General features: G+C 37.4%; 1 protein-coding gene across 5 annotated transcripts in view; it reads right to left on the minus strand.

Moving 5' to 3' along the window:
• Positions 1 to 23749, minus strand: part of USP9X (ubiquitin specific peptidase 9 X-linked) — a 96704-nt gene that overhangs the window by 20870 nt on the left and 52085 nt on the right. For 3 of the 5 annotated variants that reach the window (XM_041487920.1, XM_041487922.1, XM_041487924.1), the window contains exons 15-30: positions 23107 to 23194; positions 21193 to 21535; positions 19683 to 19778; positions 17884 to 18095; positions 16128 to 16368; positions 15769 to 15918; positions 15546 to 15666; positions 14969 to 15099; positions 14437 to 14715; positions 11129 to 11254; positions 8977 to 9102; positions 6186 to 6352; positions 2834 to 2942; positions 2102 to 2248; positions 1838 to 1984; positions 847 to 1069 (exon numbers count right to left, since the gene is read on the minus strand). In XM_041487920.1, the coding sequence (XP_041343854.1) occupies positions 847 to 1069; positions 1838 to 1984; positions 2102 to 2248; positions 2834 to 2942; positions 6186 to 6352; positions 8977 to 9102; positions 11129 to 11254; positions 14437 to 14715; positions 14969 to 15099; positions 15546 to 15666; positions 15769 to 15918; positions 16128 to 16368; positions 17884 to 18095; positions 19683 to 19778; positions 21193 to 21535; positions 23107 to 23194 (2706 nt within the window). The remainder of the gene's footprint in view (positions 1 to 846; positions 1070 to 1837; positions 1985 to 2101; positions 2249 to 2833; positions 2943 to 6185; positions 6353 to 8976; positions 9103 to 11128; positions 11255 to 14436; positions 14716 to 14968; positions 15100 to 15545; positions 15667 to 15768; positions 15919 to 16127; positions 16369 to 17883; positions 18096 to 19682; positions 19779 to 21192; positions 21536 to 23106; positions 23195 to 23749) is intronic. The other 2 variants (XM_041487921.1, XM_041487923.1) reach the window with 2 other exon arrangements.

Below are 23749 nucleotides of genomic sequence, written 5' to 3' on the forward strand. Positions count from 1 at the left end.
TTCTTGGCTTGATGGTGTTTGAATTTTGTTTGGTAGTTGTTGATTTTTTTCCCTTCCCCTGTTAATATTATAGCAGAATGGTTTCAGTGTCCCTTCAGGCCTGGAGAAAATATTCTCCTGCTTGATCATTTTTAAGTAATACCTTTTTAATGACAACAATAAGCCTTTTGCCATCCTTGTGAAAGTCAGCCCAAGTTTCACTTGACTATTGGCTTTTGAAGCACTAATATTTGCAAGTTTTTGAACAGATACCAATCACTACAGTCTTTCTCCAGTGAGAAGGAGAAAGTTCTTTCAGTGCAGAGCTGTGCTGAAACAAGGCCAAAAAGGAGCCTGAAAAAGGACTATGACAAGCAGAGAATGAGTTCAGAACTAAAAAGAGAAGCAGGACAAATGACCTGTGTCTGTGTGTGGACAATGATGACAAATCAGGTGAGCAACCAAGAAACTAGCTCTAAAACTAAGCTGAAGATAGCTGGTGAGGCTCTGGGATTGGTTAGCAAGCCTGAAATCATGAGACAGAAGTAGGAGATACAGACAGAATGAGGGTCCTGGGAGCTGGTATGGACAAAGGGGAGTAGTCAGAGATTGGGACAGGAAGGGTCAGGCTGTGACTGGGGCTGGAATTTGGATGTGACCATAGAATGCAGGTCAGTACACTTACTGCATAAAGAAAAGCAAACTACAGGCTACACTGGCAAACTTATTTTGCAGCATTAAAAGCAGCCACAAACAAATGATGAACTAAAAAACTCAGCATTTGGTTCAGCGGATAATATAAACAAAACCTATACATGATATATACATTAAAGAATAGAAAATAGATAATTAAAAAGTATTACATACTAGTGATTGCTGTACCTATGTAATACATTTCAGTCAACGTGTCTACTATCTGCTTGAGATTTCGCACACATCCAACTGCTAGTGCAACGAGGAGCTCAAAGCCAGCATTAATAGTGGCTGGTGAACTACAGACTGGTATGGCCTGCTCAGCAGGCAATTCTCCATTTCTCATGTACTGTAGATAAACATTGGATGCTGGAAAGATGAAATCATCTATCAACTCCTGGAAAAAAAAAAAGACAATAAATCACTTGTTACCATGGAAATTATTTTATAAGAGAGTAAGGGTTATTACAAAAATGAATGTCTGAGCACCACAGGGGTACTTAAAAAATAAAACAAGAGTAAAAACTGAGGCCAATAGCATAATGAGCTTTTAAATTTAGAACAGAAGAACTCCATTCTAAAATGGTTCCCTCCAAACCCAGTTCCCCACTGTAAGTTAAAAATAAATCTGTATTGTTCTTGATTAGTACAAAATTTATTTTGCAAAACCAATATTACCAACAAAGCTCTTTATCAATTAGTGCTGAAAAACCAACACTCCTGCTCTATAATATCAGAGGTACGAAGAAAACATGTCTGATTAAAAAGATGCTCAAATGTGAAGCATTTGTTCAAACCTGCCCTAAGCATTAATAGCACTAATTAAGAACATGTGCAGGAACGTCATTATAGAGGTAATGAAGGAAAGCAGTCCTGTACAGGACTATCCTGTATCTCACTATCTTTGTGTGATGTTTGTCAAGTACAGGAACACAGTAAGAATGAGAATGTTAAATACACTTTATGAATGAAACATGCAATTTTAAAAATTATTTTTAAAGAAAACATTGAACTCCAATCAAAACCATTTTTAGGATACAGCCCACAAGATGTGAAGCTTCTTTTTACTTATTCATAGGCAAAAACAAATAACAAAAAAATGCAAAAATCGATCCCTCCTCCCCCAAACCTGACCCCCTCCAGAGGTCACAAAACTTGAACTTACTTTAATGAGATTAGCACCTCCTTTTTCACAACCAATATGGTATTTCTTCTCAGGTGTCTGGAATGCTAACAACTCTTTTGTTACTCCAAGGTGACCCTCTAAGATCGTTTCTTCAACACCTGTTTCCCCTGTTCTTTTTACTTCATCCTGCCATTTAAGAGAAAGTTAGGATACTCCAAACAGCAAACATTAAGCTCAGAACTGCAGTTTACAAGAAAGCTGCAAAATCCTAAATATCAGGAATAAACTGATCCTGAAACTTACCCTGATTCTCTTAAGCCAGTCAATTTCATTATTGAGAAGAACTTCAGCATTGGGTACATTAATATTACTGTTGTAAGCATAGTTAAGCAGATGTCTTAAGAGGGTGAAATAGTCTCCAGAATGCTTAGCTCTCTCTCTTGCAGTGCTCTGTGTAAACCAAAAGGAAAGAATTTATAAATGCTTCTACTTACAGTGCAACACCAATATATTTCCCCTAAATCTCACAGTAAATGTAAAAGAAAACAAGTGTAAGGTAATTTTTAACCTTTTACAAGTCTAAAATTGTATTTAGCTGCTAATGATTGACTTCTCAACTATTTTAGGAGCAATTTCTATACCTGAATGGGAAAAAGAAAACCAAAACAAAACTTTTGATCAAATGTTCTAGAGAGCCATGAGCTGAAAAGCCCTGGCAGGACCAGTAGGAGAATGCACTAACTGTAGGTATCTCTCTAACCTGCTAATGATTTTTACTTAAAGGTTAGCAATCACCAAAGATCAAATGCAGACATTAAAGCCTACTGTTCATGTTCTTATCAGAAAATGCCAAAGAGTCCCTTTTCCCCTGATCTAGCTCAAATGGAAATCATCTGTGCTGCTTGTCTGTAGGTCAGAAGCAATCTACATTATAGTGACTGTTATTAATAGCAATTTGTCTTTTCTTGCAGGTATTTTGTCCTATTACTTTTTACATACATTCCCATACTGAAGGCTTTATCCCTGAAAACTTACCCCTAGAACAGTAAACAGCAGGGTAATGAAGAAAAGGAGAGGTCTCTGTCCCATGCAACACCTGGTAGCCATTAAAAAGAATTGCTCCTGTGCCATCTGACGAACAGTTCTGGAAATAATTTAATAGAAACATGAAATTCAATCTCCCTATCCAAACAGGACATTAATTAAATTTGTGTTTATCTGCTTAATGCTATTTTCTAAAACTGAACATAATGTAGGAAACAGGAATAGTTTAATTATTCCCTACCCATCATATTCTTTCTCCTTGCAGTGAAATTTCAGATGCATGAATTATATTACAAAACCTGTTCCACAAATCAAATATTTAAAAGTAAAAGAAAAAGAAACTTAGAAACACCTAGCCACTACCCCTTTGCAACTGACAGCAAATATTGCGTAACACAACAATTTGCAATCCTCAATATTTTTTTTTCCTAATCAAGCCCCAGTTGTACCTGGTACAACCAGGTACAAACAAAAACTACTCCAGTAAAACTGCTTTTATGTGTCACTGCAGCAGTTTGCTGCGTGTCTCTGCGTGATCAAAATTTGTCATTAGTAAGATGTGAGAGATGATGATCCTACTGAAAATTCAAGGCTATAATTAAAGGAAATTTTTCACCTCAGAATCTAATCTAATCACTACAGCAATTCAGGAATGGATAAGACTCAGTAAAAAAAATTAAAAAACAATTAGGGCAAATCCTTTTCTTTCAAGTTGTAGGATTGTCTGAGCAGTATGCCTTGTAAAAACTGTTAGGAGCAACTATTTTTGTGTGGGAAGAGACTACAAATGAATGCTGAACTAATGATTTTATGGAAGTAACTCAACATATGAAAAACTGAGTTGTGCAGTGTCTGTTTGGTGTGGCTGTCTCTGTTTCATGCCCATGGAGTCAGGGTGGAAAGCACACCAAAGAATCCTATTCCCTTCAGAGCTTTTTCATGTGTTTTACTGCAAAGCCACATAAGGATGACCTTGAGGTCAAGAGCAAAGATGCACCTGGCTGAGCACCCACCTCTGCTACCATGCACAAAGCAACGTGCACAAGAAGGAATCATGCAGAGACACTTCTCCAGAATGTTCTCCCAACTTCTAACAATCTGTGGTTCAAGGAAACTACCAAGAGCAGTATTTCATAGCCCTCACTCAACAAGTTCATGAAAGAACCCCTCAAACCATTTCCAAACGGAAGGTTTGCACTCCTTAAATAAGACCTTAAGAAGGTCTTATACAAAGAAACACAGCTCTCCATTTGTTCTCCCTTTGCTACTTCTGATTTTAAGGGTCTCTGTAGTATTCTCCTCCCACCATTCATTTCTCCTCCAGTATGAAGTGCCCCCAGCTATTCAGCTGCTCCTCAGATGGAAGTCATTGCAGAGCTTTGATCTCCCTTGTCACCCTTCCCTGATCTTTGCAAGTTCTCCTACTCTGCTCTGAGTTGCAGCAGACTGTGGGGTGGGGCTGGGCTGTTTTGTTCTTAAACAATAATTGACATTTTATGGGGTCTGATTGCTGAGCCAATGTTTTTGTAGAACATCTCACAGAAAGTTATTTTAAGATACAATCCTTCAACTGCTTGGGACACAGCACACAGACACTCCTCAGCTCTGTGCACTTGAAGGCAGAATGAAATAGACAAAGGTGATATTTTCCTACAGTGAGTAATGTGACCAATAAGACATGGCTCACACTGTTATGTTTCTGAGTATGCAGCGTTTGAACACAAGTATTATATTTCTGTGAACCATTTAGGACCTCTTAAGAAATCATAGGAGGGATGCAGCTGCCTGAGCACAGGCATCTCATGCTGTTTTAGACACATGATGACAGCACAGAGCTGGCACACAGGACATGAGCTGCACAATGAATTCACACTTAGCAGGAGGAATAGCTGGAGGTCAATCACCTCCCTTAAGGTTGGCCACCTGAATCCTGCCCTACTGAGAGCTCCAGGACACAGGTCTCTGCTCAGTGAACAGAAGACAGTCTCTTCAGTGGGTGTAAGTGCCATTGCTTTACACCAGCACAAAGAATTTTAATGTATTTAGGCCACATACATGTGGCCACCAAACACTTTGCAGAGATCAGCAGAATACTTCTGGCTTCCAGGATTATTTAGGACTAAATGTTTGGCTATCTCCTCTTAACTAAGCCAGTCTTGCATTCAGAGGACACCACTACAAAATCAATTACCTTGTAGGAGAAAAATTACTCTGGCATTTAGTATTAAACATTTTGCATTCTGTTTCTCAGTTTAGAGGAATAGCATGGTTATGCTCTGAGTAAACAGAAGTCCAGTCAAACTCTGTAAAACAAACAATCCATCTGATCTTTTCTAGAAAGATCATATTTGTGAGATCTGAACTTGGTCATCTTCTGTCTTTGTCTTTTATGGTGCACCAAAAATACTTTCTCACATGCATATTTTTGCTCACATTGTTCTCTGATTGAGCATAGGAGATTAGAGAACAATAGTTGTGGAATGATATTCAGAGTTCTGTCTGGTATTTGCTAAACTTTCTCTGCACTGCAAACACTGATTTGTTTCCATATTAATTCAGAAGAGGAACTTTTCAGCAGCTTAGTTCAACCTCACCATCTTAATTTACAAAGCAGTCTTCTGTTTCCACTCATGCTTATGCTATTTTACCATGTAACAATGAACAGTTGCACCATTCTAAGTGAGATTATCATGTCTATCACAAGTTTTATAGGCGTATGAGAGAAGTGGTAGCTTCTTGTATCGACAGTATGAACTATTTTTCCATACAATGAGTGATACCAGCAAGCTTCAGTGAAACTGAAAATTCAACATCCTATACCACAGGCTGCAAACTAATAAAGCTTGTGGTATTTCTGGTAACCTGCCACTTTCATGTGTGCAAAGAGTTCACGGTAAAGAGATGCTCTGATGATCCTTTCGTTAAGGCAGATATTCCTAAACATAAGACCTTTCAACCTGTTCATCCAGTAGTCAAAAACCCCAAAACACAAATTCTGCTCAAATTCGGACCCCATTCATCTGAGAGCACCATAATCTGACTCCCTTTAAAGCATACTGAAAAACTTAAGACACTACTAATTTCGGATCTCTGTCATGTCTCAAAGAAAAGTTATCCTATTCATGAAACAACAGTATCTTTAAAAATTAAAATTAATTCTTTAGTAACAGATCAAAGCACTGGCAACCAAGTTTAATAACAAATTAACAACTTTCCACCTGGATGGTTTCTGAAAACATCCAGCATTTCACATCACAACTTCAGATGGGCTGAAGCCACTGCCCTGCATTTAGGCTTTATACTAATTTTGAATTGTAAAATAATAGATATGACCAAAACTTACTTGCTGTGACAGTGCAATAGTAAATCAATAATAAATGTCTGCCACGCCTTCTCTTTACTGAGTGCATCCAGTGCTGTTGGAATCAAAGCAAAGCACAGGGTCATCACCTCCAGTGCTTCACAGCAAACTTGTTCATCTTCCATGTCTGGTTCATTTCCTGCATTTGTCTGTGAAAACAAACAAGAGTGCACAAAGTGGGTACAGAAAACAATCCCAAGAAACCCAACTGGCTCCAAGGTATATCACTAAACACAAACACAAACCACAGCTTTGTATACTAAGTGATTATCAGTGCCAAGTATTTTATGCACTCAGATCTGAGCCTAAGCACTATGTGGGGATGACTTGAACTTCCAGAATTGTGCTTCTCACAGGAGGATTCCAAGCAAGAACTTATGGAGACAGAAGTTAAATAGGACAACTGTGGGCAACATTTACATCAGTTAGTACTACTGGGAGTTTTTCTTGGTTTGCATCTGGAGTTTTGTTTGGGATTTTTTGTTTTGTTTTTCTTTGCCACTCAAAAAATGGCATTTAAAATTGGAAAACTTGACTACTTAAACAGAGAAAGGCTATATTGCTGTATAATTAATTCATCAATCCAGTAGTACAAGGCTTTGACACTCACAACTTATTTGACCAAAAGCTTTTTAATATTGCTAAAGTTTATTAATCACTTTGTTTATTGCTAGTTTATTAATAATTTTTCAGAAACATGAAAGAGTTTAAGTTCAAGTTTTAAACATAGCTGCTGTCATGATTTTTGACAGAGAATATTACATTACTGCTAATTGGTGCATAGGTTACTTCTTAAACTAAACACTTGAATTAATTGAGTTGATTTTGGTACATTTTTTCAAAATAAATACTTTTGAGAATAATGGCAAACCCTCTCCACCATCTAGAAGTAATTACATTCAAGAAATTCCAAAGAAACTGAATGTGAGCAGGTCTCAATTTATCACTTATAAATCATGAGGGCAAGTCAGCCACATTAACTACATCATTAAATATTTGTTTTATATGTGGAAAGGTATTAATTAGGCAGAAAGAAGGGATTACAATGCAGAGGAGAGAACTAATTGTGAACAGGCCAAAATATGCCTCTGGCAACAAACACTATTTTCTCTATGCACAATAACTACAAAATCAAAGGCAGTCACTGCACTGCAGCAGGAGGATGTGGCAGCTCTGACACAGGATCAGAAAGCAAACACAGAACGCCTTCAGCAAGTCCAGAACTGCACCTGCTCTGCAGTGAAGCCCTGGTTAGCAGGGAAAGTTATTTCTGCACAGCTGCAGGGACCCAGCAGAAAGGCAAAGTGCATTTCACACTCAATGAAGTACTTCTCTGCGCTCGGGCACCCAGAGCTGGGGGGTTTGTACATCGTTATATTCAATCTGTATAAAGCCATCACAAAAATTGCTTCCTCTAATCTATAACCAGATACAGTTCTCTTAAACTGTCTTTCCTTCCATGATACTCCTCTATTTCTAGGATACCTTCCTCTCTAGTTATATTAAAAAAGAGTACTTTATTTCCCCTTATTACTTCTACAATTTCTTCCTCTTTTGAATTTCCAATTTTTCCCCTTCAATTTTTATTTCCCTTTTGCACAGTAGAAACCAAATGCAGCTGCCATTTGTTACAGATGTCCATATAAGTGTCAATAAGAATAAAAAGAAAAAAACCAAAAAATTAAAACCCCCAAAATCATATGAAGGATGATTAATAATGCACAGCTCAGATTTCACCTATTTTAAAACTTCTATTACCTCAAAGTATTTTTACAGAACTTAACTGTACAATTTTTACATAGAAAAGTGTTAAAGAAGCACATTTAGGTCTGTTTTCTTTTAAGTATACTTTCTCTAGTGCACTACTGCCCTCAAAGCATCCCATGTATAGATACATGAGCTTATCTTCACATGCCTGGACTGTCACATGAACTAAACCATGTTTTTTACATGGAAGTATTACCCAAAAAACCCCCAACCCCCAGTGTATTTCATGAAGAAGTCATGTTCACAGCAATAGAAGCAGATGCCATTATAACCCTATGAAAGCTAATGGAAAGGTGTTGCATTTTGCTGAAGTAAATATTCTTCTTTCAACTGATCATTTAAACACAGCAGCAAATACACCAAGAATTAAGCCTCCCTACATATTCCTTTTCCTTTCACTCTCAGGCAAGTATTGATGAGTACTAAACCTGATTTTACAAGACAAAAATAGGAAATACTTTTTAAAAATCACTGTCCAAATCCAGATTGTTATCTCCTGTAACTGTAAGCAACATTACTTACAGTGTAAACCACATGTGAAACCATGAATAGAAGAAGAAAAGCCATACAGAATTAGCAATTACATCTTTTTTCCCAATGCTTCTCACATCACTTTGCTCTTCTTTCTCATTCTAGACTGCACATATGCTTTGAATCACTTCTGCAGAACAGACCTTTGAAGACTGGACAAATTAGAGTTGCAGGAAATGCTTATTCCTTATTTAGATGCAGAATCTAACTGGGCTGGAAACATGTTACAGAACTGGTGCATTTTTCAACTGACACCAGATTCAAGTTACAATTCACCAGTTACTGAGGAAAGGAATTTGGAATAGGAAAATTAAGCTGTGCTATGACAATGATATACTAGATTCTGAAATACATCATTGTATCCTCCTAAAAGCTCATCACACTCTAAACCTGACCAGGTCAACCCTTTGTACCCATTCCTTTTTGTACAAAAACAAACAGTAATACAGAAAAGTAGCTGTTCAAGAATTCTTACCTTTTCATAGATTTTACTAATTTCCTCATTCGAGCTGAAAACCAGCTGAACTGATCCACAACCTGATGCCCAAACAATTTTCTGTACTGCCCTGATAACACAGATGTCAGGGATGTATTTTGAAGCCTGAAAAAAAGGAGAAATTAACTAAAGCAACATTAAAATACAGCTGCAAATAACTCTGCAATGGATTCTAAATTCCCACAAATGTATTCCACAGAAAATTTAAGATTTAAAAAGCTAAAACAAACATTTTTTTTCCTTAAATGGAAAACAGATGATGTATCTTGAAGAGTATTCATACTTCACTTATGAAAAATTTAGTTTTTTAAAGTAGGATGTAGGCAACTCTGGTTCTAAGACTCAGCAGAAACTACCAATTTCAATGCTAAAACCTTCTCTATTTAGGAAAAAAACCCAAGAAACCACCAATCATTCATCTGGAAAGCAGCCAGCCTCTTAAGCCATGTGAAAAGTTGAACTTATTTTAGGGTTTCTCCCCATGCTGTGCTAGCTGATAGCCAGCTTGAACACACTGATGTTATCACGTAAGTGATCATTAGCTAAAGGGATTGCCTCATGTTCCAGACAGAGGGCTGAACATGAATAAGAACACAGCTCATGTATTGAATGAATGCAGAGTCACTCTTCAGTACTTTGTGCATGGTCTGAGTTAACATCCAGTAGTTTCTACTGATATACACACATCACAAAACATACTCCAACTGCTATTATTTAGGGTTCACATCAACTTTCAAAAAAACTACCAAACTTATCTGAAGTCTGTATTCAAAACACAATTTTCCAAAAAAAAAAAAAAGGTAATCTCTAAAAGCAGAAGGCAGACAGATGGATTGCAAGTTTCATTTTTCTAATGCTCAGACAATAAAAAGGGGACTCTAAGAAGCTGAGCTAGTTAGGTAATTGCATCAGGAAACCTGAACAAAGTGCGTTCTTGTACTGATATGGACATTAACAGTACTCACAAGAAAAATAAAAGGTATTTTATCTTTGTCACAAGCAAAACAACCTTACAGCAACAGTGCCACAAGAAAAATTATAGGGTTTTTTTATCTCATTGTAGTCTCAAAATCTTTAACTATCAACATTTTTTAAAAAGGTGAATGATTCCTCTCTGTGCTAAAGTCTTCTACCTGGCCTATGGAAACTATGTCAGATTTTTATTTTTTTTTATAATTGTGAGATCCACTGAAAAGAGTCTTTGACCATCAAAACATGAACAGGTAAAAAAACCTTCCAAAGGCAAACTACAATACACATGAAATTTAGGTCTACAGCAGTATTCATAATTTCAGAAAATTACAGACAAATCTTCCACAACAATACTGTTAAACACATTCAGATTTTGTTTGCTTTGATGTGCTTGGTGAAAGAAAAAGACTTTATTTATTTATTAGCAGGCCTCCAGGAAATACAAAGGCAGAATTAAAAAACCTTTCCTCACATCTCACCTCAAAAGATACTTCTTCTATAGAAGAAATTTGATTAAATCAGTTGAATTGGCTGATTTTACACCTATGGATGCAAAACCACCACTGATGGAAGGCAGATGGCTGAGTCTTGCAGTGCAGCATGTTGTGCTTTCTTTAGACACTGCCCTTTGTTCTCAAGGGATAGTGAACATGTCAACACCAAGATGAGAATACAATAATATCTTCTATCTAGATGCTCAGAATGTTTTGGAGACAGTTTTGCAGATATGCTATACAGTACAGAAACACAGTATTTATGGCTTCCACCCTGGAAACCAAGGGATCCAGATGCAGGTGGAAGAGGAAGGTAAAGCAGTCATGATTTCAGCTCCTGCTGAACTCAGCTGAATTCACTGACATGTTCTCTAACAAGACTCCTGATTCCAGATTCAAATGGGCTTTGGCCACACCATACACATAAGACCACTGTGTTTGCAAAGCACATTGTTTAGCCGTACTGAGGTTTTCATTTGTGTCATTAAAGCATCTTCAATATATAAAGATACACTGGCAATGATTTGAGTTTTTTTTCTTTCAGGTGATCATTACCTAAAACATTATAAAAGGAAAATCTGTCTCACAAAGCAACAAATTTAAGGATTAAGAAAATAGAAAAGTTGCTATAAGGAAAAAGGTGATACAGAAAGGAATTCACCAACCTCATCAGATATTTGCTGTGCAAGACGTATTGCTACATTTCTCAGCATGCATTCTGAAGTTGGATTAGGAATGTTTTGTAGGGCATTTTGTAGCACCACTGCCTGGTCATGCGTAGCCTGGTTTATCTGGAAGAAAGTATTTCTCATACTTACTTTTACATGAGAAAAAAAAGCAAAAAGATATGAAGATCTAAAGTTACTTGGAAAGGTTTGGTAGAAGTAGGTAAGATCTTGGAGGGAAAACTTAGTGCAAAGGCCAACATAAATAAACCTCCTCATTTTCAAATAGATACCATCACATCTGAAGACACTACACTGCAGTGGACGATCACAGAGTACAAGTAATTGAAAGGAAAGGCACTTGCTCAAAACTTATTAGGTTTGGGGGCTTGTTTATTGATCAGATTACTTCAAGTTAACAGAATCTTTTTCTGTTACAATGCTTCCTTCCCTTTCAGTAGATGTGGGAAAGAAAGGGTTTGGTCAAACACTGGGTGTCCCTCTGGATTAGATAAGAGTGTTCAGACAGAATATGGCTGCAGTTTTTATTATACTGAAGTACATTTTAAACATTTGAGTTAAATTACTCTTGAAGAATTCTGTTCTAAATTATCCCTCCTGGTTTTTATACTATTTTCAAAACAGAAACAGCAAGATAAGTTTTCATCTTTTTTTTTTTTTTTGTATTTGTTTGAGCATAGATCCCTCTCTCCTTACTCTGACAGAGCTCCATAGTTTTGACAAAACCTGAAATGGTTGTTTCCTTCTTACAGACAAACAAAAGATGGTGTGCTGTGGCTACAAATTAAAAGAGAAGAGTTTCTTCATTTTCCTGTACCAGTTCATTCAAAAAGCCCATCTCAAATGCTGCTCGAAAGACACACTGTGAGGCTGCTGTGTAAGGTCTGGTGTTGGTCACATCCCTTGTTTTGTCAGCTTCACTAAGACACTTGATTCAGAGAGCAAAAGAGAAGACTGACAGAGCTTCCACAGTCAATCAGCTATTGGATACTACTGGAAGTGATCAACAGCAAATATATATGGGGTAAATTAGTTCTGCGTACCAGAATACTGTATTTAACATTATTAATTCAACCTTCTATGAAAACAAGGAAGAAAGTAATAATTTTAAAGGTACTAGTGACAACAACAGACCAATAACTGAAAAACTATAGACACATAACCTTGGTTGCCTACTTCTCTTAAAATAGTGATGGAAAGCCAAGACAGAAACTATGCTTTGGTACTTATGCTTGAGGTAAGAGAAATTAAAAGTTTTAACAATCCCACCTGCATCCCAGGGGAATAAAAAATACCAAAAGTCCTTCAAAGAGGATGATGGTGACAGCAAGAATAACAGTGTTTTTTTCTAACAAATGAGTTATTACTAAATCAGATGCTTTTAACTCTAAATAGTGAAAGTCAGCAACTGCAGACAAATGTTACTACCTCCTAAGAAGTCAGCTTAAGTCTGTTTCAAACAATACTTCAAGACTCAAGTGATGCAATGTGTGTTCCAAACTGCCCTTTAAATAACTCTTGTAAGAAAACAGGGCAGTAAAATGTACTCGTTTTAAGCAGATGAAAGACAGGGTGGCAAACATGTCTGCCTTAATATATTCCTATTATACTCTAACATTAGACATAAAAAGGGATCTTCACCTCTTTGTAATCATTATGAGTTTTGATTTACTTGAAAAATAATTAATTATGTATCTTCTAACAGATGCAGCTAACCAGAACAGGTATTTATGTTTGAGATATAAGGGGAATGTACTTCTTCAATTCAGAGATGGATCTCAGTCAGTAGTCTGGAATTAAGTGCTCTGAAGTGGGGCTTTCTGTGTGTTCTTGAGGACAGGTTGATAGATCAAGAAACTATTTAAAATGGAACCTCACAAATGAGGAATTCACATTTATCACAGAATATGCTGAGTTGGAAGGGCCCCACAAGGATCATTCAGTCCAACTCCTGGTCCTGCACAGAACCAACCCCTGAAATCACACCATGTGCCTGAGAGCATTGTTCAAACACTTCTTGAGCTCTGCCAGGCTGGTGCTGTGACCACTGCCCTGGGGAGCCTGTTCCAGTGCCCAGCCACCCTCTGGGCAAGGACCTTTTCCTAATATCCAACCTAAACCTGCCCTGACACAACTCCAGGCCATTCCCTCAGGTCCTGTCACTGTCCCCACAGAGCAGAGATCAGTGCCTGCCCCTCCTGTTCCCCTCACAAGGAAGCTGTAACTGCAGTGAGGTCTCCCCTCAGTCTCCTCCAGGCTGAACAGACCAAGTGCCCTCAGCTGCTCCTCACACAGCTTCCCCTCAAGGCCCTTCACACCATGCCTGTGGCCCTCCTTTGGAATGCTCTCTAAGAGCTTTGTCTCTTTCTTATACCATGGTGCCCAGAACTGCCCTCAGTACTCAAGGTGAAGCTGCCACAGCCCAGAACAGAGCAGGACAATCCCCTCCCTTGCCTGGCTGGCGATGCTGTGCCTGATGTCCCTCAGGACACAGATGTCCCTCCTGGCTGCCAGGACACTGCTGGCTCATAATGAACTGGCCATCAAGCAGGACATCCAGGTCCCTTTCTGTGTCACTGTTTTCCAGCATCTCATTCCTCAGTGTGTCCATACATGCAGGGTTGCCCCATCCCAGGTGCAGAATCTGGCACTGGCTCTTGTTGAACTCTCTCTGGTTGGTGATTGCCCAGTCCTCTGATTTGTTGAGACCTCTCTGCAAGGCCTCCCTGCCCTCCAGGAAATCAACAGCTCCTCTCAGTTTTGTATGATCTGCAAACTTGCTCAGTATCCCTTCCAGTCCTGCATCCAGGCCATTTATGAAGATGTTGAAGAGCACAGGGCTGAGGATGGAGCCCTGCAGAGCCCCACCTGTGACAGGTCACCACTCTGTCACTGTTCACTACAACCCTTCATGCCCAGCCTGTGAGCCAGCTGCTCACACATCACATGATGTGTTTATCCTGCTGTGTGCTGGACATTTTGTCCAGAAGGATGAATAGAGTTAAAAATGAGAAGTTACCTGTACTGACAATCATGCAAACCATTGAAAATCATACACAGAGCAAGTGCATCTCACACCTAACTTTTTACAGTCATCAAGAAATAGGACTTGTTTAGTAAGTTGATATCTTTTTTAGAATTGCAAAACATTATCTAAAAGTGCCATGACTCCTTGATGTGCAATGCACTCAAGGAACAGATTGTCAATGAAAAGTAAAGAGATGTTGCTGCACACATTATAAAACACAGAGCACAATGCTATTTGAAGCAAGGAAGATTTATATTACCGGTGAAATTGTACTCGTGCCTTCCACAACTGGCTGACAAGCTTCTGCCACAGCTCGAACATGGCCATATCCAATTGCTGTTAGCAATAATTTGGCTATTTTTAGAGCATTAAGGTAGGCACCCCTTCGAGTTTCCATATCTGCATTTGGCAGGAAGTTATTTCTGGTCAGCATGCTCAGCACAAGAGGCAAACCACCGCTTTTCAGGAAGTTGTACTGGAAGTCACTGGCATCTTCTCCCAGAGGTGCACTGGCAGGCATTAACAAGGCATAAACTACCTGTAGAAGAAAATACAGAGTAACTAATGGAAATGCACCAGCTTGGATACAGATGACTGAACATGAGAATGTGCAATACTACATAAGCAATGCTTTGACAGCACTGGCCATACACATTTATGCCAGTAAATTGTTTAGTATTTTCAACTGTTAATTTCAAACCAGAATTTGGTCTAGGCTTCCATAATGTTACAGAGAGGACTGCCACAGAGAGAATTGGCAATTTTTAAAGAACAGGCAAAGCATCACTAACCTCTGTTAGGTACAGCACTTGTGAAGCAGAAGGACCAAAGAACAGAGAATCAAGGGATGGACTAAGGCTGCTTTCCCCAAGCTTTGCATGATCTAAACAAATTGCTCTTAATTTCTCGACCGTAGTGTTATCTGCAATAAAAACACAACTTATAAGCATTTTGCAGCAAAACTACTCCACAACAAGCCAGTACTTTTTAAAGTTACAAATCTGAAAACAGTTGCAAAAACTTACAGACAAAATCAGACTACAGAGTGTTCTCCAATGATTATTACAGTCAAAAGTAATCCTATTAAAGCAGGGCTACAAAACCACCTTAAAATACAATGCTCCCCATATTCACTGCACTGTGGCACTAAACCCCAGTACCAAACTATGCAACTTCATACAGCAGATAAGAAATAACTACTTGGGAAACCTTTTACAGTCCTAATTAGGATAACAGTAATGAATTACATTACCAATAAATTACCAGAAAGTAGAAAATATTCCCCTATCTTCACTTTTATGTATCAGGTGAGAAATTATTATACAGCATATTACAAGATTAAAAAAAAAGGATAAAGTTAAGTTTTACCTGGTGGCATGAGCTTCATAAGAACACGAGCTCCATCTCTAAGAGGAGGCATATTTAGACTACTGCCCAAGTCTGCAACTTGCCAAAGAAAAGAGATGTATCGAGGATGCAGTGACATGATCTTAAAATAAGGAAATTAAAAAAATATATATAAAAATTGTTAGCACAAGACAAAGCTTAAGAAAAAACCATGTTTGAACTGTTAATTTCAGAAAATGCTTACCACTCCAGGCAAACAGCTTTCAACTTCTGGATTTGGACCATCACTGTAGTGATTGCCGTGGTTGCCCGGAGAACCAGTTGAAGAGTCAGAAGAACTATCTGGACTTGAGGGCATATTAGAATTTATCTGTGTAAGCTTAGCTGTAATTAGCTGAAAAACACAATTATAGTTTTAATACTCTCCAAAAATTAAGATTCTTTACCAAATAAGCATCTGATATAATGTTAATGGCATAATACAAGAAGGAAGAACGGAATTATTTCACAAAAATAAATGAAGCCATGCATTATATTTTTCAAGCATTTACAAATCTGAAGGAACATCTGAATTGATGCAAATACCCAGCCTGAAACACTTACCGTTTTATCCTTGAGATTCAGCTGCCCAATTAATTTTCTGTCATCTGCAGGATCTACCAGCTCACCCCCAATGAACAGCTCTACTTTTGTGTGCGCGCTGTTGGCTTTAATGCGATTGAGGATGCAACGGCGCACTTGGCCGATCGTGTCGTTTGTGTGAGACCAAATATCCAAATCTTCCACCTGCCGGCCTTGGTTTGGAAAACGAACCACAAGTGTGATATGTTTACCACGGAAAGCTCTGAAAATAAACAGAAAAGCAAAAGTTATTTTTGCCCTCATGAAATAAATTCTTTTCCTTCCTGCATTTTTTGCAGCAGGTATTTCAACATCAAAACTTTACATGGTATTTTCCAGTGTAAGATTTAGTGAAAGCCCCAGCAACTATGGCAACAACATAGAATCTTTCAAGAAGCCACACTCAGTACAAATGCATTAATAATATGGTTAAATTTACAGTCAGATTAGGAACACTGACAGAAATCTTAGAAGTCTCTTATAAAGTTTTAAATCTCTTCTCTGTCTTGTAACTTCTTGATCAAAATGTGCAAACAAAGCTTAATCAGACTGGCAATGATATTTTGCTCTTTTAGCAAAGCACCTCAAACTTTAAATACACCAAGATCTGAAAAATCCATCAGGTTGCTGAGACTTAATGCCTTCTGTCAAAAACTGTTATAAGTTTTATACTAGAATTCCAGTTTTTAAAATCACAATCTTTTTAAAAAAGTTTAAAGTGGTCAAAAAAGGAAGAAATGGTTTCACATTAGCAGTGATCACACTTCCCACAATGGCAGAGAGCTCATTAGGAAAGATGTGCCCAGATAAGCCCAACAAACTAATCCCATGTAACAAAAGGCAAAAACTCCTCATAAGGCTCTTTGCTAACAGGACCTGTTAAAGATCAGTCTAATCAAATAAGCAGCCCATAAAAAAAAGAAGTACCCACAATCAACAAGAAAACTTTGTTAGGACTCATCAATCAATCAATATATGCAGTAAAAAAAAGCTGTAGCAACACAGCAAATTACTGACACACCATAAAGAAACAGGAATTGCTTCAATTTTTTTGACAAAAAGGTCATTTAAAAGTAAGTGGATGAAAAACCTCCACTGTGTTTAAAAATATGTTAGCTGCATCATAAATCCATAAAGACACCAAGGATTTAAGCTAAGTTTTCACTCAAGTACAAGAAAAGTGAAGGTGTACAGAAAATAAATATACTTCAAAGTACTGGTTCTCTTCTTCCCCTTCTTTTGATGAGCTTACAGAATATTTCACTTAGAGATAATTAACAATTTAATCTTGCAAAGTAAGACTGAGATCTCTGTAAACAATTCTGGAAGGTGTATGTATATATATATATATATATATTTATAACATGTTTTTATATAATAAGACTATGAGAAACAAAAAAGTTTTGCCAATGCTAATGTAAAGAATAGTACTGCTATTAAGTAATTATCTGAAGTACAGAATTATATCCAAAACAATTGAGCCTCAAGGTATGTTGTGCTAGTTACAGGAAACCACCAAGTTTATTCTTAGGCCTGCTGCCCCCTTCATATATACTTGTATTTGCCTGATCTTTCAAAAAAATTTTTTAAATACAGTTTCATATATTAGCAAAGAAAAAGGAATTCTGAAACACTGTGAAACCATTTCCTGAATAGAAACCATTCAGAATGTAAAAATGCCAAGGATAATAGTAGTTTAACAGAAATCAAAATCATGATACTGCTTTTTCACACATACCTTGACATAGGTAGAATAGTTCTCTCTTCGTGGTAATCACTGTCACATTCATTGATATACTCCCTTAAAACAGTCAACACTCTCACCATCCTTATTGCTTCTTGTCTTGCACAGTTGATGCTGTCTTTATCTCCATCCAACACACATAATGTATCATAGGAGGCTTTTAGACGATCGAAACAGGACTGAATGAAGTCTTCATGAATCACTACCTAATTACATTAAGAAATTGGTGTAATTACAAGACATATTAGAATCCATCTTTTCAGAAGAATGACCAAATGGTAGAGGAAAAAAATTCCCCAGACCAGAACAGGTAAGTTACTCAATAAACATGTTTTATTCCAGCAACTCCTATCAACAGATAGCTCTAATTTAGTGTGCGCTTCAATAATCTCACATCATCAGCAGCTGTAACCATACTGTATGTAAACAGAAAAACTGAAAATTTGGACAGAGAACATTGAAATGGTCTTTCACTTTCTCCTTGTCTCAGACTTTGTTAAAGAATTCTTGTGTGCATGTAAATCCAGCACTTCTGCAAGTGTCAGAGCTAAGCATGTGTAGACGGACAGATCAATGCATGCTTAGTAAGCCCAGACCTACAGCAAGACAGAAGGCTCCAGCCGTCTGCCACTGCAGGAAAATACAGCTTGAATGGCTGTGAATTCACCACCTAGAGCAGCTGTGCTGGACCTGGAAGACAGGCAGCTCTGAAGATTATGAAAGTGTTTTTGAAGACAAGTAGAACATCAGAGTTTTAAGAAATACACCTGGCAAGTTATCAGCTGGAGATTGTCCAAAGGAGAACATTCCTCCACTAAATTTGTGCAGTCACATAATTACAGAATGGTTTGGGTTGAAAGGCCCTTGATTATTTTCATGGCCTCTTCTGGACTCTCACGAGCAGGTCCACATCCTTCCCATGGTAGGGATCCCAGAGCTGGAAGCAGCACTTGAGGTGGGGTCTCACCAGAGCAGAGGCTGGTTCTTCCTGGACCTGCTGCCCATGCTGCTGCTGATGAAGCCCAGGACACAGGTGGCTTTCTGGGCTGCCAGTGCATGTTGGGCTTCTCGTCAACCAACACCCCCAAATCTTTCTCTGCAGGGCTGCTCTTGAGCTGTTCATCCCCCAGCCTGTATTTGTGCCTGGGATTGTCTCAACCCAGCTGAAGAACCTTGCACCTGGCTTTGTCAAACTTCACAAGGTTCTCAAGGGTTCACTACTCAAGCTTGTCAAGGACCCTGTAATGACATCCCTTTCCCTTACAGAAACCCAGTCTCTCTTCTCTGTCCACTGAACTACAGCTCCCAGCAAATATTAATACAGGGAGGTAATATCTGATTTGTTAGACCTCAGCTTGACCACTACATAGAAACTCAGTGACCCTTTGTAAGGGGCACACCAGAAAAAAAGATTACATTAGCTTGTAACAACACCCCACAGACCCAGCCCCTGAACATACTCGTATGAGTAAGTGCCACAAGTTGCAGTGCAACAAAAGGCTTTCCTCTTATGACATTGTTTTCTGAGTAACAAGAGCAAATACAGCAGATGCACTCAGTAAGAAAAATTAATGAGAGTTCAGTCTGCAAAAATGAGAAAAAACTTTAGCTCTGCATCTGCCCAGAATCTGATGGTTGGACTCACCCGCCAAAACACGGAAACTATTTCCTGTTTTCAAATCTTTCAACTACAAAAATATCACCAAACTGATGTTTAAGACTATTATTTAAAGACTATTTTTAAGACTATTTTTATTTTTATTCTGTTCAGTCTTCTTGTTGCTTTTTCTTACCTGATTAACTTGTAACCTTGGGCCAAGATTAGTATAGATCTCTTTGAGAAGGTCTATTGCTCGGTTTGCGATGTCATCATTTCCCTGAATCACAACCTAGCACAATTGAAAAAAAAAGAATTAGCATCTCTTAAAACTTGCTGGTGGAAAAATGCAAACCAAAACTACTACATAAGTATCTTGACACATTAGCATGTCTAATTATCTTATGAGGTGAAAGGGACTAAAATGCTCAGTTGTAAAATACAATCAATAAAACTCACACTTAAGACAATTATATGAGCAAAAAATTAATAATTAACTAGTTTTGAAGTTCAGAGTTGGCAAAAAAGGATGATGTTCTATAAACAGAGTAAAAGCAGTGTTTATATGTTCATGTTCATGTAACATTCCAAATTTTCTCTTGTTTCAGAGAATAAGAAAACTTCTTCACATGCTTCAACAATCAGCATCACTAGACAGAATTTTCAAGTATTTAAATGGCTCTGAATGGGTGGAAAGGGGACAAGCAAATGAATTCTGCTTCTAACCTGATAATCTAAATTTTAATTCCTAGTCACCAGGTCTGACAGCAGGTTTTACAGACAACCCCTGCAGGTACTGAGCCGAAGCTTTGTGAGTTTTGTCACGCTGATCAGAGTAAGTTGATTCCCAAAACTAAAACATGCTAACATTCTCTGGGGACTCTGTTCACAAACATGATGTGTTTGTATAAAAATTGTGATCTACTTTGGTTTTAACTAGTATCACCAGGATTAAAATACCCCAGCCTTCAACAAGCCACAACCAAAATTACTGAAGATTGCTGCTGTACACATTTTACAAACACATAGCCATGATAATTATATCACAGTGCACCACCGTGGGCTCCAATGCAGCTCTTGAGAACTAGAAATACTCTCAAAAAATTAGGTTACAGTTTAAATACTGATGGTTTTCACCAACAGATTTGGCAAGCTTCAGGAAGCTTCAACCTTTCTACTGAAAGAAGGTTCTATATACAGAGAATAGGTGGTTATACGGCATCTACAGATCCTAGAAAACCACCATGCTTAGCCAAAATTTTGTGGTTATAAGAGGAAGAATCAGACCAGTGATCACTTGGTCTGATCTAGAATCACTCCAATTTACCACACTAGAAGGAATGCCATGGAATAGCTTATGAAGTGCATGAAACAAAGCTTAATTATAATGTGCATGTGAAAAAAAAAAAAAGAGAAATCTACAGATAATTCACCTGGAAGGATCTTTTCTTCTTCAACAGTATTGGCAAATTTTTAATTTCATGTGCATACATACTTATGTTTCAAATAACTTTCCCTTTAACATCAGTCAGCAAAGTTACCAACTTGCATACTTGCCTGGAGTCCAAAAGCCATGCATTTAGTTGGAAAAAGTAGATTTTTGTAATTTCAGTCCATTACTAATAAATTACACATTCCTAAAAGCATAAAGAGACTGAGAAAGTCTTAGCAGTTAACCTCCCGGATGCTTCCTTCAATTAACTCACCCTCCAAAGGTAGTCTAATCCTATTAATTCCAGGTCATCCATCATATAGGCTCGTCTCTTTGCTACTAGCTTTCCTTCTCGACAGTTCACAGCTTTGAAGAAACGTTCAAAACATTTCATTCCATTTTCTGTTAATAGGGAAGGATCCAGCTGAAGCACATTATTTTCAAAGAAGTCCTTATTAATGTCAGGGTCTAAGTCTGGTTCATCCCCCATTAGTTTGGAATACCATTTAAAACAGGCTTCGCGATCACAAAGATAAACCGCATTTTCTGCTAAACACTTCCATATTTGCTTCGCCTGAGGGGCACAGAGCCACAGCTGACCATCCTTCAACAAAAATCTTGAGCAAAACAAAGAGACAATTAACAGCACTGTCTAACACACATCCAGAGTTACAATTCAGTAAAAAGTACAGGCACAAAGTTGGATATGCACGTTATACATGTATATATCACAAGTAAGAAAACTTTATTCACATCATCAGTCCACTCATAATCAGCCCCATGATATCTTAGTAAATTGGAATGAATCAAGACCAATCAATTCCAAACAAAAAAAAGAACACAATTCAGTAAAAAAGTGCCTGTTTACATTTTATATACAAAGAAATGCACATTTCCCAATGTAAACTATTTAGTATAAAAATCAGGTCACAGCATATGAGAATAAATTAATTCTGCAATGATTCACTAAGTTTTAAGACTTGGTTTAGCAAAATTGCAAAAAAGGTATCAGTAGCACGGAGCAGAGCCAGAAGCAGAAATCAATGAACTGGAAATTTCTCCTTTTATTTAAGTAAGCTTTTAATTTACGTTAAATTATTATGAAACAATTATTAAGAACTTCAGTTCTGAGAGCTAACATTAAGGATGCTTCAGGAGGAACAAATGATAATCAAAGTTCTTTACATTAATTTTTATTATTTTTTAAAAAATTATGTATAAGAAATCAGGGACTGAGTTATGGCACTGCTTTTCAGAAATTGCTACATACATATTCTACATCTGACATCCACTGAACTTCATAAATTTCTGTACATTAACAAAAACTGAACTTAAATCTAAGGAAGTCATAATTTTGAACATGCAGGAGTAATACATTAATTGTGCTATCCATGTGCTATTGTATAATTTCATTAAACAGTTAACACTCCAGTTTAGTTAATGAAAATTCTCAGTAAAATTTTAAAAAGGTAAACGGAAATCTCTTTTAGAAAACAAGATAAAAAATAATTCAAATATGACAGTTCAACTATTTTTACTCATTTAAAACTAGGTTAAAACCAAGTAGGAAAAAGCTGAGACTCAGCTTAAAAAGCATCAGCATTCTGCAGCTCTATGATGAGCAGGGATGTTTTGTTTTCTTATTTTACTCCAACAGGAGCTGGCCAAAATAATCCAAATAATTTTTTTTATTGCACTTTCTTTCTGGGGCTCAGTTGCTGCCAACACAACATCACTGATTGAGGAAAGTATGTGTCAGTTTATGATCACAGATTTAATTCTGGTGTGATACAGTAAGGACACAGGATCATATCCCTACTTGGAATATTTTAAATTTTAAACTAAGTTACCCTAATAGGAATGTAACTGTATCCACCACACACTATATTTAAGTCAGTAAGGTTCTGCAGACAGGAAAAAATACAAATCTTAGAGCAGAATAAGAGCCTTGGATTCCAAATAGTCTAATAAAATTTATTTGAATATTCCAACAGCAGCATAAAAGCCCTCCAGGAAAAAAACCAAATCAAACAAAAAACTTTCAACACATTTTGGCATCTGAGTTTTGAAAGAAGTTAACAAAACAAATTAAAAGTTATAGAAGAGAGAGAAATGCAAAGTGTTTCTCTTTAAAAAGCATTCAAAGTGTTCTTAAAGAAGTCAAACAAATGCTCAAGATAAAACTCACCGTAAGAAGTTCAGTCGCTCCTGTACCTCCTGCACGTGACTGTATCGGCTGCCTGGTCTCACAGTCTGGGGATCGTACTCACCATGCTCTGCAAATAAAGTGTTTTATTAGCCAACACACTCAGAAAAGTGATGCTGACTCCAGAAGACAGGATGTGTTTGAAGACTTGTTACTCTGAATATAACCCAAACCCAGTACATTTTCAGTAAGGCTTATGAAAAGAGTTTTCAGCAGCTACCAGTTAATGCTTCTTCCTATGCTAAGCACAGGCAAAGATTCCTGAGGTCTATAATCAAATCAACAATTATGTGGTCATTGTTCAGTATAATTAAAGTGTTACAGAACAATTAAGAACGTGAACTCTACTTATTCAAATAAATTTTTCCTATTTTCAAGTAGTCAGTTTGAAGTCAGAAGTCCATTGAAAATAGAAGTATTCCAAGCATGTAACTCAATCATCCAGTGCTTTTTTTGAGGATGCTTTAGTTTTGTTACACAGCATCTTTTCCAAAATTTCATTTTTCTGTTTTTTAGGCTTTTTCTGCTCCAGAGGAAATCATGACTCCATATCTTTACCACCTTTATACATAGCTATGCACACAACATCACTCAGAGGAAGAAAGTATAAGACAACTTTATGTAC

Source organism: Pyrgilauda ruficollis, unplaced genomic scaffold (genome assembly GCF_017590135.1).
Source record: "Pyrgilauda ruficollis isolate IOZ18807 unplaced genomic scaffold, ASM1759013v1 scaffold85, whole genome shotgun sequence".
NCBI lineage: Eukaryota > Metazoa > Chordata > Aves > Passeriformes > Passeridae > Pyrgilauda > Pyrgilauda ruficollis.